This window comes from Rattus norvegicus, chromosome 1 (assembly GCF_036323735.1).
Source record: "Rattus norvegicus strain BN/NHsdMcwi chromosome 1, GRCr8, whole genome shotgun sequence".
Lineage (NCBI taxonomy): Eukaryota > Metazoa > Chordata > Mammalia > Rodentia > Muridae > Rattus > Rattus norvegicus.
Window position 1 is genome coordinate 99,818,454 of NC_086019.1, and position 14,148 is coordinate 99,832,601.

The window sequence follows — 14,148 nt, forward strand, 5'->3', positions numbered from 1 at the left end:
AATTACAATGCTGCATTTATTGAAAATTAATGAAGTCCTGGATTTTTATTTATAAAGAGAGTATTATTAGTTTTAGATTGGTTTCTGCAAGCCAATAGTCCAAATTGAATAAGATGATGGGTACAGATTGCACTGATCTTCACTCTTATCCATTGCTTGCAGCCTATGTGCATTTAAACCAAAAACATTTGATATACACTAACTATAAATTATTTCCTTGGAGATCTCTCAGGCATGAAGAAAATGCCTTTTAAAATAAATTTAAAATATTATATGCTTGATGGTGTATAACCGAAGGTTTAATCTCCCCACTAAAGGGGCAGTTATGACGATTTTGCAATAACCCTGCAGACAATAATCAGGACAGCTCCTGTTGTTCTCTCAGTAAAATCTTCGTAAACACAGCATGGATAGACTGTAATTTGATATCTGTAAGATCAACAGCCATACCTCATGACAACTCCTAATATAAGATTTTATTCACCATTAAATTGAGCGTTTTCCTCAGAAGCGATAGAAGAGAAAGCACATTATTTACCAGGCATTGTCCTATTAACTATAGATTAGCACATCAAAACAGACATGCTTTCTTTCTCTTTTTAAAAAAAGGGGGGCAGGCCATAAAGCAGGCTCTAAAATGCAGATTGATTAGCTTTTTCAAACTTGGAAAAAAATCTATCTGTGCCCTATTTCCAACATTATTTTTTAAACAATTGATTCCAATTATTTTCTACTACAAACATTAAGAAATACCCTCAGAGTTGTTTTTAAAGTCTCAGTTTCCACTTCAAAATGAGAATATTATTATTCAATTTTTTTAATTAAAAGGTGGCAAAATTTTAGAGAATTGATAAATATGTTACTCAGAGAAGAGTAAAGACAATGTAAATTAGTATCAAAAGGCATTCAAAATGGAGATCACCAAATGTCAATTGCTGCTCTCCAGCTCTCTCCCCCACACATACGTGTACACAGACACATGCACACAAACACACACATGCACATACCCATACTTAAATACAAGTGACTTCCTCTATATTTCAGAATTATAATAAAGCGTCTTTCACTCACCAATGCTGGATTTTCTCTTGGCAGTTAGTGACCACCTGTCATGAAAACAGACAACTACTCATGAAAACACAGGGCTAGGTACAGAGATAGAAAATCAGCCAGAAAGCTACAACAGTGTCTTAACAGATTCACTAACATCTCTGTGTACATTTTTATTTGTCAAGAGGTACAGAGATGAGGATGTTGGTTTTTAAGCAGTGCACTTTATCACAGCCCTCTAACGCAGGCTGATAACTGCAGAACAAATTACAGCTTTCCAATTCAGACTTTGGTACAAAACCTGCTTCATAGGTGACATATGATATAAGATAACTAGCATTTTGTACAATCTACAGACCATTTTCAATGTTACATATTTTCTAGAATACACAAATATTATAAATAACAAGAAACCAATGTAACATCCACGGTTCAGCAGGGAAAAAAAATGACAGTAGTGAAAATATTTTATTTTGTCAGCTTATCTCCAAATGTTTTCACCTGTGATTTTTATTCTGATGTATTAAAAATGAACTTATTTTTCTACTATGTTTTTAAGAAGAAATACTTGGGATAACGGGATGTTCTGAACAGCTCATTTCCCCCACCAGTAAATTACAATAAAATTATATACACTTGACACCCAGTCTAAGCTGTTTATAGTACTGCAAGAATGGAATTAAACATAAAAGTTACTTGTTTTCCTTTAATATATTTCAGTAGATTCTCAAATTCTAAAAACAAAACTGTCATATTTGCACAGGAAACTTATGATTAGAAAAATAACAAAATTAGGTATAAATTTTTAAGTTAACATTACTTTCACAAATTGCTAAATCACCTATTTTTTAAAAAACTTTCACATACTAAAGTACCACTTTAGAGAAACTAAAGCACAAAAGGTAGAATGCAGAGGCCACATGGGAAGACAGCAGCAGCTTCAGCTTCAGGCTCTCAGAGCCAATCCCCTTGTATGTACAAAATGTCTCACTCAAAAAAAAAAAAAAAAAATCACAATTTCTTTAAGGGTTGTCTCTAAATTCCTCTATCATAACATTTAGTTCCTGAAATAAATGCCCTCCCTTTTAGACATTTTAAATACTAAGGCAGCAATCCTGAATCAAAATACATGCTGTAATCAGATAACAGGCGATACTGCACATAATTCAGCACAAAGTCCCTCCCAAATGAAGATCTACAGTATCAAGCACACAGCAACACTTAATAACAGTGGCAATATGTAACTGACTTAACATCTGGAAGAGTCCACTAAACCACATCAGTCCATATCACTGTTTCTGATCTGGCAGTAATTACAAAAGACAAACAAAATTAAATGTAAATTAAAAAAAAAACAAATCCTTGCAAAAAATTTTTAAGAAGTTTCTTTTTAAGAACCCCATTAAGATGAGACCCCAAAACAGTCAGGGTGTTCCCAGTCTTAGCACAAGCATTTCCAAGCATGAAGAGAGCCAAAAGCACAAGGGAAAAAAAGCTCTACAACCCGTAAGAGCAGAGTGTTCATTAACCTCTACATGATAATCCTTTCGTAGCTGCATATTAACTAGTTACATATTCATAATCATTTACATTATTTAAAGGACCTTCGATGAAATTTTCTAGGCTATATCCATTAGTGATGGTGTTAAAGGTTATGGAAGATAGTCTACTTAATGTTTCCAGGAAGCCTTTTTAATTAGTAAATATGTAAATTTGGCACACATGCTTTTTATGTTTAAAAACAAGCCACTGGTAGCATGGCATGTGTTCTTGCCATCACCCACACAGCTCCTCTGCCTGGCTCTGGTCACGCTTCCCCCCTCCCCACCCCTTTCTTTCCTGAAATAGTCTCCCTAGGCACATATCCAAAGAAAGACCAGCAACAAAACTCCATTTCATAATGTACACACGACATTCTCACTACCAAAATACTGCTTTACGTGTACAGTCTTTCTGGATTCCACATTTAGAACACCAGACACACTGCACAAACAGAAGTAGGAGCCTGGCAATCAGGAAATTTTTCAAAGGAGGCAGATGTGGAAATGCATGGATAACTGGGTAGTGAGTCTCTTATGGCCAAGTTTAAATATCTGTAAGCATCTTTTTAAAATATGTATATGCACATATATGGACATAGTATGTGTGTGTGTGTGTGTGTGTGTGTGTGTGTGTGTGTGTGTGTGTGTGAGAGAGAGAGAGAGAGAGAGAGAGAGAGATAAAATGTTATATTTTGAGATGTTTTTAATTTAACTACCAAGGGAAAAAAAATCTAAACAAGAGAAAATCCATATTCAAAGCTGAATATACCTAGCTGAGTTTTAAAAACTGACTTTTCTGTAAAGGTAACACCAACTTAATTTCTTCTGCCAGGGAACTCACGCTAATTTCTTATAATAGTGAATGAATAAGAATAAGACAGGGACTTGATTATGTAGGCGAGTCTCCAAAAACAAGCAAACAATAAAAGGTATTTTCATCATTTTGTTGACCTCCACAAGAGTAAGGTCCCTATGAAAGAACTGATGCCAGCTTTGTCTTGTTTTGTTAAGTATTAAAGTGTGCAAACTTATACCTAAAAAGTCACTGTAATATTTTTATAAAAAGTTACTTGGTAGAACAGTACTAAAATAATTAACCTAGGAAATTCTTTAAGAACTACACATTTATAAATGTTTACACAATAATACAGCAATAATGCCACAGTAAAGAAAAGGGAGGCTGACCTGACCCACCAGTTTAAACAAATTATCATTAACAACCCAATCTGTACACTTAGGTACAGAACTAAGATTTATAACAAGATGTCATATGAGAGTCCACTCAAACACTCCAATGACCTCTTTCTGAGGAAAGGAAGCCTGCTCTCTGAGATGAAGTAACTCATCCTGGAAGTGACCACATGAATCAGCTTTAAGCTACAACTACCTGACTCTAAGCGCACCATCCCTTGGACAAGCCTGCCTCCAACCTGGCACAGTGTAATGGTGGCAAGAAGGGCTATTGCACCTGCAGTCACTACTGCCACTTCTCTGCGTCCTCCTCAGCATTGTACTCACACATTCTGTCATAAAAAGGTCAAAAATTATGCGTGATGAATTGTAAGGTCATGAGACTGTGCCAAAAAAAAAAAATGGCTTTCCTCAGAAACTACTTTTTAAATGTTAGTCTGTAAAGAATGAAGGTTTAACATGCAGTGGGTGAGCGCTCCTGTGCTTATTTGCGTTTGTGCTATTTATTTTGATAATGGACCACAAGAGGGCATCGACCCAGTCAATCTCCAAGCGCAGAAAAGTAGCCAGACAAAGTTGGACTGATAGAGTGCACCTACAAACTTATCTGCACTGCTAACCTCTGATCCTTCTCTCAGGAAGGCTTTGCTTCACTTCTAAAACTGTTTATGCTACCCGTGACCCCACAGTCTTCCTACTCGGGTTACTGTCTCAAGAGCAGTTTGTTTAAATTCATCAGGTCAGCTTCTCCTCCTGGACTGCAAGCTTCAAGACGAACCTTCCAAACAGGCTGCTCAAAGTTACCGCTGCACTGGAGATGTCTCAGCTGCTCCTCCAGAAAACCTGGGTTCTAATTCCAGCACTGACAAGACAGTTCACAACTGTCTGTAATTCCAGTCTGTAATGCCCTCAAACATACATAAATATAAACCAAAAAAGAAAATGTAGATGAAATAAAAATCATTTTAAAAAAGCCAACTCCACTTTAGACATGTACCCGAAGTGAAGCTACCACAACTCTCTAAATCAGTTACACCACAGCACTTAAACAGTTCAATGCTATTTTTAGCTCAGATAAAGAAAAAGGGAGTAAAGGTTAACCCCAATTTTTGCACAGTTCTCTAACCCAGGCATGAAGAGTTCTCCCTCTCCTTTCTCTCTGATGTCTGCCTCACTCGCTCAGTTCTTTACTCGTGTTCCCTAACACACACCTTCTATGGGAAACTCGAGAATGTTACATGTACAATCTAAGCATTTCTAAGAATAAAGGCCTGTGTTCCTAGGGTTATTTAAATCAGGTTTATAGGAAACAACTACTAGCTGAGAGCTCCAGGGGGGAGAGGTCACATCCACAGAGGCTGTGTGGTGCAACAGTTCTTTTAAAAGAAGTATGGGGGCTGGGGATTTAGCTCGGTGGTAGAGCGCTTGCCTAGGAAGCGCAAGGCCCTGGGTTCGGTCCCCAGCTCCGGAAAAAAAAGAACAAAAAAAAAAAAAAAAAAAAAGAAGTATGGCTCTCCTTGTAGTGGTGGCCTCCCAGCACTCTGGAGGCAGAGGCAGGATTTCTGAGTTTGAGACCAGCCTGGACTATGGAGCGAGTTCCAGGACAGCCAGGGCTACACAGGGAAATTTTGTCTCAAAAACAAAAAGCCAAAAGCTTCAGAAATAGATTTTATTCCAACTTAAGAGTCTGATGTGTTTTAGGGTATACAGATCTAACTTGTTAAAAACAGTTGCCGCGCATGAATGGGGCCCAAGATGCAATCCCCAGCCCAACAATGAGGACACACACCTATAATCCCAGCACTGGGAAGAACAAAATCAAAAATTCAGGGTCATCTTCAGCTATAACTAATCTTTCATACATAAGACCCTGTCTCCAAAACAGAAAAGAATTTGATACATTTTAGCACTCAGTACATATACCCTGTTATGGAATACCCCTATAAATATAATATTTGCAATGAAACCTGATTACTGGGTGGCCCATTATGTCAATGTGTGGTCATTTCACAAGTAACTTTGTTCTCAGTACTTTACAGGCTTTATGACTACAGAGGGTTAAGCTATATTTCTGGATCGGAGGGCTGCCTGGACAGCTTGCAGACCTGTTTGACTAGGAGCACTGATCATTTACTGTCCACTTGCATATCTCTGGGAACACTACTCTGTTTCCACTAAGAAGAGACCTTACAGAACTCCTTTTGAGCAGCTACAGCCCCCAGAGTGGAGAAGGCCCATGCCTGCTGCTACCCAACCCAACTGATCCATTTTGGATATAAGGACCAAGGTACTCAGAAGAGATGAGGAGCTCCAAGATAGGAGCCACCTGAGACAGCTGGAAACAAAATAAACATGCAAGCAAGCAAAACTAACACACACACACACACACACACACACACACACACACACACCAAGTCAATTCTTGTAGAAATTCCTTTCAAGCATTTCTGTGGCTTACAATTGACTTAAGAAAGACACTGTGGTGAAACTTGTCACATGGATTAGGATAACATGGCTGTGACATTCAAAACAATTCATTAAACAGTGAATACAAATAGTTAAAACAAAGGTGGAGGGTAGCTCACTAGTAATACAAAAAAACAAAACTAAATCTGAAATTCCATTCTGCACTTAAAAGATACACCATTGTCAATCGAACTGTACAAAAATTAAGTTAGCTATACAAGTTCAAAAATCACTGAAAACTGGAAAAACCAGGTAAGTTTAAAAAGAAAAAAAGGAATCCGACTTTTAAAGGCAGCCAAGAGTTGTCAAAGTAACAGAAAAAAGACTAGGAATTTAAAAGGAACTAGGAAAAGAGAGCTGATCTCCAAAGCTGTAGTTTCTCAGGCAATTCTGTACCTAGTCTGAGCATCGCTGCAGGCCCTAAGCAGACAACCACAGCGGAGGAAAGAAGCAGGTAGGAGTGTCTGACAAAGAAGAAAACAAAACGAGAGTGTATAAGTATATGGCTAGCTTCTATCAAAGACACCTGTCAAATCCTAAAGCTAAAAAGGCCAAAAAGCTAGACCAAAACTTTGGGAAGAGGTTGGAATAAAACAAAAACTAAAGAGTCCAGAAGCTTCCAAAAACTGTAAACAAGCAGTGCTCTCAGACAAAGTCCAGAAAGAACCAAAAATAGCAGAGCTCACTAAAGGAGGCACTTGGCCCTTACTCCATTCAGCACCTGCCAGCAGTAGGCTAACCTTGGCCAGCACACACCCTGCCTATCTAAAGGCAAGTGAGGCCTCTCCCAGAAGACACCTTCTTCAAACACATCTACTATCCCTGCATTTAACCCCAAAAGACTACAATGCCACAAAACAGAAGCACATGACCAAACACAGGTAAAAAGAAAAGAAACAAAACAAAAAGGTTATACAATCTGGACACTGGTGTCAATAAACTAGGCCATTAAAATTACAATGCACATGTATCAGAGGATACAAGAAAAGATATGAAAAGACAGACAATTTTCACTGGAAACCTCTTTTTAAAAAAGAGATTTTTCAAATAAAAATGCTCTGGCTGTGACTCTAGCTCAGTGGCAGAACACCTGCCAAGCAAGTGCAAAGCCCTAAAAATCCATTCACCAGACAGAAAAAGAAGGGAGGAAGGGATAGAGACAGGCAGTCAAAAAGAAGAAAAAAACCACACAACTGAGGTTTCTAAAATTACCACAACCAAGGCTAGACGACACTGAGCACAGCATAAGTCCGTATTCTTACCATCTGGGCACAGATGCAGGTAGCAGTTTAGGTGTAACTGGAGGTGAGAGGCAGAAAGATGGCACGCAGTCCTCAAAGAAGCAACCAAAGTTACAGAGCTAACGTCAGCACAGAATGCCACACACTGAGACAACGGAGTAAAACCTTAAAGTCCTGAAACAAATAACTGAGGAATCATTAGTATATCCACAGCAAACGCAGCCTCCACCATGAGAGAAAAACAAAGATTTTCAACAGATGACCGAGAATCCCACACCAGATTTTCATTCTTCATTAAAGAAATAGACAGGCTTTCTTCAGCAGCACACATGCAGAGAGAACTGCAGAGCAGCTGGGACAGCGCAGGTCACAGGGGTGGGTGTCAAGATGAGTACTAGCCATGTACAACAACTAAATACAGCCTTACAAAATGGCCTGAAGCAATAATCAAGATGTGGGTGGGAGCCGAGGAAGCCTTGCACCTTTAATACCAGCACTAAGAAGGCAGAAGCAGGTGGATATCTCTGAGTTCTAGGCAAGCCAGAAGTATATATATATAGTAAACCCAAATCTCATCAATCACTGAGGAGGAGGAGGAGGAAAGAAAGAAAAAGAATGAATGCATGCTGAACCTGGATGATACAAGCCTAGTCTAAATTCGTAACACACTGAGTATTAAGGTACACACAGTGTAGTACACATGTAGTTCAATATCCCATCATAAAGATGTTAATAGGCAGAAGTAACAATAATGTTATGTTTGATTAATCCAGAGATGGACAGAAAGGGGGGAATCGGCAGAGAAACAATAAGAAAGTAGGTAAAACAGAAGGACAGCGAGGTAGCATCTAACACACATCAGGCTGCCCATCATTTAAACGGAAAATAACAAGTATTATTTGTACACAGAGAAGCTGGAAGCACTGGGAACTGCTGCTGGGAAGGTAAAAGTGTGGAAAGTCATGCAGCAGTTCCTCAAACACTAAAAAGTACTTACAAATTGATCCAGATTTTAACCTGACTACACCCAAAGCAGTCAAAGCAAACAGCACAAAAGTTTGCACACATATATATATCTACAGCAGCATTATTCATAACTTGAAAATGAAGGCAGTGTGTCCACTTACAGATAAATACTGTATAAAACAATTTTAATACACTGTTGAATACAATAAAATATTGCCCTTAAAAAGGAGTAATTCTAGACCTGGGTGGCAGTGATATGCTGAGGCAGGAGCATGAGTCCTAAGCTATTCTAAGACATACAGACAAACATGCCTGGAGATTGGGGGACTGCCTCCCCAGATCCTGTTTTAGAATCCAGACAGGACTGGAATGATGGTTCAATGGATAAAAGCACTTGCCATATAATCATGAGAACCTGAACTTGAATGCCTAGAATCCACATAAAATACACACACACACACACACACACACACACACACACACACACACACACACATGCAATCCTAGGTTCTTACGAGAAACATGGCAGACAGGAGAATCCCTAGAAACCCAATGGCCAGATAGATAATGTATGCAGCAGCCCATAACAGACAGACACTGTCTCAAACAAGCAGATGGCAAGGGCTGACATTTGAAGTTGTCCTGACCTCCACACCATGGCATATGCAAAGCCATATTCATAAAACACATAGATGCATAGAAGTGCACACACAAGCATAGTGCACACACATATATCACACACACACAATAAACAGGGGAATATGATAGATGTTACAACATGAATGCTTTGAACATATTACACTAAGTCAAACAAGCCAGTAAAAACAGGGCAAAACTATATGACTGCTTACATGAGCTACCTGGATTAGTCAAATTCAGAGAAAAAGCAGAAGGTGTTTGTTGATTGATAGGTAGGATAGAAAACAGAGCTTTTGTTTAATACCACAGTCTAGCTTTGCAAGATAAAAAAAAGTCTTAAAGACAGGGTTATGTCTTTTTTACAACAAATTTTAAAATATAAAGTAAAATCAAATAGAAAAGTGATAAATTTCTATAGTATTTAGACATAACTGCTCTAAAAGAAGGTTCAACTGAAAATTAAAACCACAACTACATGATATTTATAAGAAACATACTTCAAACATAAATACTAAAGTTAAAAATGACAGATCATAAAATGCATACTAATATCTAGTAAAGGTGACTTGAGGACAAGAATATCTTCAAAGATGATAAAAATAAAAATCCAAAATGGTAAAGAAGTCAACTGACCAGAAGTTATCTTAAGCTGTACATAGTGAACATCACAGCCTTATACCCATACTGAAATCTAATACAGATCTCTTGGCAGCCCGAGTACTAAAAAAGGATGGCCATAAAGTACTTGAACAACACATTCAACCAAATGGAGCTAGCAGAAGAAATGTTGAACTCAAGAACTAAAGATTAAATTTATTTGCAAAAAAAGAAAAAATGAAATATTTACTAATAAATATCAGTCATAAAGCAAGAATCAAATGTCCATTTTCCAATTACATGTTCTTTGATTACAGTAAAATTTAACATGGGTATACGCAACAGAAAATACTCAATATTTTTAAGTTAAAGAATATATGTCTAAATAACTCACAGGTCAATAAACACCTCACAACAGATATTAAAAAACAGTTTTGGGGCTGGAGAGATGGCTCAGTGGTTAAGAGCACTGACTGCTCTTCCAGAAGTCCTGAGTTCAATTCCTAGCAACCACATGGTGGCTCACAACCATCTGTAATTTGATATAGTGCCCTCTTCTGGTGTGTCTGAAGACAGCTACAGTATACATTGATTATTAATTAATTAATTAGTTTTAACTGACTATAAAAACAACCTAAAATATATGTAAGGTACCTAGTACAGCAATGATAAGAAAAACTCAAAATGCAAAATACATAAGAAAAAAATGAATGTTAGTAATCTTTTAAAACAAGGGGAAAAAACTTAAAGGGGGAAAAAAAAACAAAGCAGGATCAATGAAGAAAAAAATCATATTTACAAAAGAGAAAAATCAACCAAGCCAAAAGTTGATCCTTGAGACAATTTCATTGCCACATAAACTCCTAGCTAGGAAGACAAAGCAAATTATCAATAACAGCATTTTTAAAAAACTGTTTTCAAACTACTGGTCTTAAATTATATATATTATATATATAATTATATAAATGTGAATATATTTTATATGCATACACACACATATATATACATATATATGTATGTATATATATATATAAAATCGCTTTCCTAAATTGACACAAGAAATGGAAAACTTGATTAGTTCTTTAATAACAAATTTGTCTTTGTTTTTAAATCTGTAATCTCTTAGAAACTATAGTTGGCCCAGACCATTCCATTAACAAATTCTTCCAAAGACTTGAATTACTATAAATAGGGGCTGAGAGGTGGCTCTGCAGGTAAGAATACTTGCTGCTCTCCCAGAAATCTCAGTTCAGTTCCCCAGCACCCACACTGGGTGGCTCACAACTGCCTAACTCCAGTTCCAGAGGATCCAACACCTTCTTCTGGCAAGGGCAACTGCGTGTATGTGGTACATATAAACTTGCATGTATGTGGCACACATAAACTCATGCAGGCACACATACAGATAATTTTTTTTAAAGAAACAAATGTTTTCACCCAGAGGTGGTGATGCACATCTTTAATCCCAGCACTAGGAAGGCAGGAGACAGGTAAATCTGTGAGGTAAGTCTGGTCTACAGAATGAGTTCCAGGACAACTAGAGATATGCAAAGAAACCATGTCTCAAAAAAACTAGAGGGGAGGGGAGAACACAATATTTGCTCATTGAGAATGTAGATTATGCAATCACTATAGTAATAAGCATTGAGAAACACACACACACACACACCCATCATGGTACAGCTATACCACTTCTGGAAATGTAGCCAAAAGAATCAAAGGCAGCATACAAAAGATTATGAGCGTAGCCTGTACTGCTGCTCTAGCCATACCACAACAGCAAAGACATGGACTCAGTCTGATTATCTACAGATGTCTAAATAAAGAAAATGATACATAAAATACTATTGGGGAGTAAAGATATAGCTCAGTTGGGTAAGCGCTTGCCTGTCATGCACAAAGCCTTGAAGTTAATGCCCAAGACACTATGAAATCAAGCATGCTGGCACAACCTACAATCGTAGCACTCTGGAAGTGAAGAGGAAGACCAGAGACTGAAAGTCATCCTTAGGTGCACAGGCAGTTCACGATCAGCCTGGGTTGAGACTCTGTCTCGAAAAAACAAATAAACAAAAAACCCACTATTCAGCACTAAGAAAGAAAGAAAAAAATCATGTCTGCAAGTAAACGCATGGTATCATTGTGTTAGGCAAAATAGGCCAGATTCAGATAAATCCTACATGGTTTTGTTTTGTTTATTTTTCCAATGGAGACTACAGACTGGGGTCAAGGGAAGACACAAAAGCACAAGGGAGACCATAGGGGAGGAGGAAGGGATGGAAGTGCACAAGAAGAGTGCGATGAAAGCACGTTACATGCAGGAGGAAACAGGACGGTGGACCTGTTACTTTACGATGCTGCATAGCAGTACACATTAATAACATGAAAATTAAAAAGTTTAGTAATGAAAATGCTGATTACCCTATACAGTGGAATATTAGACAACTACAAAATAGGCTAAATTATCTCTAGAAATTAGAAAATTACCAGGTATTTCATTTAAGATAAACAAAAGAGAGGGTATAGAGATGGCTCAGTGGTTAAGAGCAGTGGCTACTATTCCAGAGGACCCAGGTTCAACTCTCAGCACCCACATGGCAGCTCAAAATTGTCTGTAACTCCTGTTCCAGGTGATCTGAAACCCTCATTAAAGAAATATGCAGCCAAAACACCAATGCACATAAAATAAAAATAAATAATTTAAAAAAAGATAAACAAGAGGCAAAATAGACTATGCTACCTTTGTAAGTAAGCAGGGTAGAGATGAAAGGGCATATACACTTGTTTAGGTTAAAGGACAAAATACAGTGAGGTAAACCAGAAATAAATTAAAAATTGGTATCTTTAATGGCAGACAGGAACAGGAATGGAAATAAATTTCTTACATAGTTGTGATTTTGAGCCATGTAAATGTTTTAGATAGTCATAAAACCAAATTAAGAAGAAAATATTAATAAATTTAACACAATTCAAAATGTTCACCTCAAAAGAGTTAATTATGGAAGAGCTAAAGAAACCACAGAGAAAAGCCCGCATTTAGGTTTTCAAGGAGGCTCAATGGGTAAAAGTGTGCTTGATAACCAAACATGGCTACCCAAGTTCAATACCTGGAATCCACAGAGAAAAGACATCAAAAAGATATACTCTGACCTCCATGCACATACCACAGCACACATGCATAGAATAGTAAATAAAAAGTTTAAAGGAAATACTGTATTAGAGCTTAATATCCATATATAGAGAATTCTTGTAACTCAACAACAAAATGACAGACCAATTAAAACATGGGGGAAAGATCTGAATAGAAATTTTCCCAGAGGACACACAAATGGCCAACAGGCATGTGAAGAGTTAGGCAACATCCTTAGACATTAGAGAAACAGCAATCATAAGCACACTTAGATTCCTCTTCAAGCTTATTAAGACAGCTATCACTGAAAAGCCAAGGGCGTGCAGAGACTGGCATTTTCATATACTGCTGGTGGGAATACGACGGTGCAGCTCCTATGGAAAACAGTGCAGCAGTTCCTGTTACTGTAGGATTCAACCACTCTATTCCTGGTGCATATGCTAAGGAACTGAAAACAGAGACTCAGATGCTTACACAGTTCAGAATAGCATTTTTCCTAACAGCCAAAAGCAGAAGAACCATCAGACAAAAGGCAAACCAAATGGCCCACAGACGTACAATGGAACATTACTCAATATAATAGGATAAGTTCTTCCTGAAACAAACCTGGCAAAGGTGACAAATAAAATATGTCAAAGACTTATTAGTACAAATGCCATGATCCCAAATGTATGGCAGACCTAGAATACGTGAATCCTAAAGGATCCTAGAGATTGCTGGAGAAGGAAGGTAGCGTGAAGCAGCTATGTTTATGTGCAGAAGTCGAAAGGTTTGGAAAACAATGGTAACAACCATAAGACAGTAAGTATCACTAAAGTTTAAATGGTTTAGATGGCAGAACAATCCATAAGAAATAAAACTGTCAGAATAAAGATCTCTAAATTCTACTTTTAAAAAAAAAGTTTTTCCCCAGCTCCAAAAAAAAAGTTTTTTAAGCTCTTTGACACCAAGACTAGTCAAAAACCCTAAAGACACAGGAAATAGATTTGAATGCTGGGAGTCGCCAAGGATTTTATCTTGTATCACTAAGTACTAGAAATGACCCTGGCAATGCAGGAAGAACTATAGATCTAGAGATAGTGGGTGTTGGAGTAGAGTTAACTATCCTGAATGAGGAAGGGGAAACGATCAAGTAAATAGCACAGGCCTAAGCAGAGAAGGGAAGACCAACCCAGTCACTCAAGTAGACTTCATCCTGTAGTATCATTCAGACACCTAGACTACCTTTTCTTCTAAACTGGTATGTGTCTTAAATATCTCTACATGAAAGTAAGTCTTGTGTACTAAAACTTACTTAGAGTAGGGCTGAGAAGATGGCTCAGTTGGT

The 14,148-nt window shown here is 37.6% G+C and overlaps 1 protein-coding gene across 4 annotated transcripts in view; it reads right to left on the reverse strand.

Moving 5' to 3' along the window:
- The window catches only part of Uri1 (URI1, prefoldin-like chaperone), a 62,631-nt gene that overhangs the window by 35,297 nt on the left and 13,186 nt on the right, over window positions 1–14,148 (reverse strand). For 3 of the 4 annotated variants that reach the window (XM_063261707.1, XM_039111759.2, NM_001107507.1), the window contains one exon: window positions 1,072–1,106. The exons of the other annotated variant lie outside the window; for it this stretch is intronic. In XM_063261707.1, coding sequence (XP_063117777.1) covers window positions 1,072–1,106 — 35 coding nt within the window. The remainder of the gene's footprint in view (window positions 1–1,071; window positions 1,107–14,148) is intronic. 4 annotated transcript variants of the gene reach the window in all.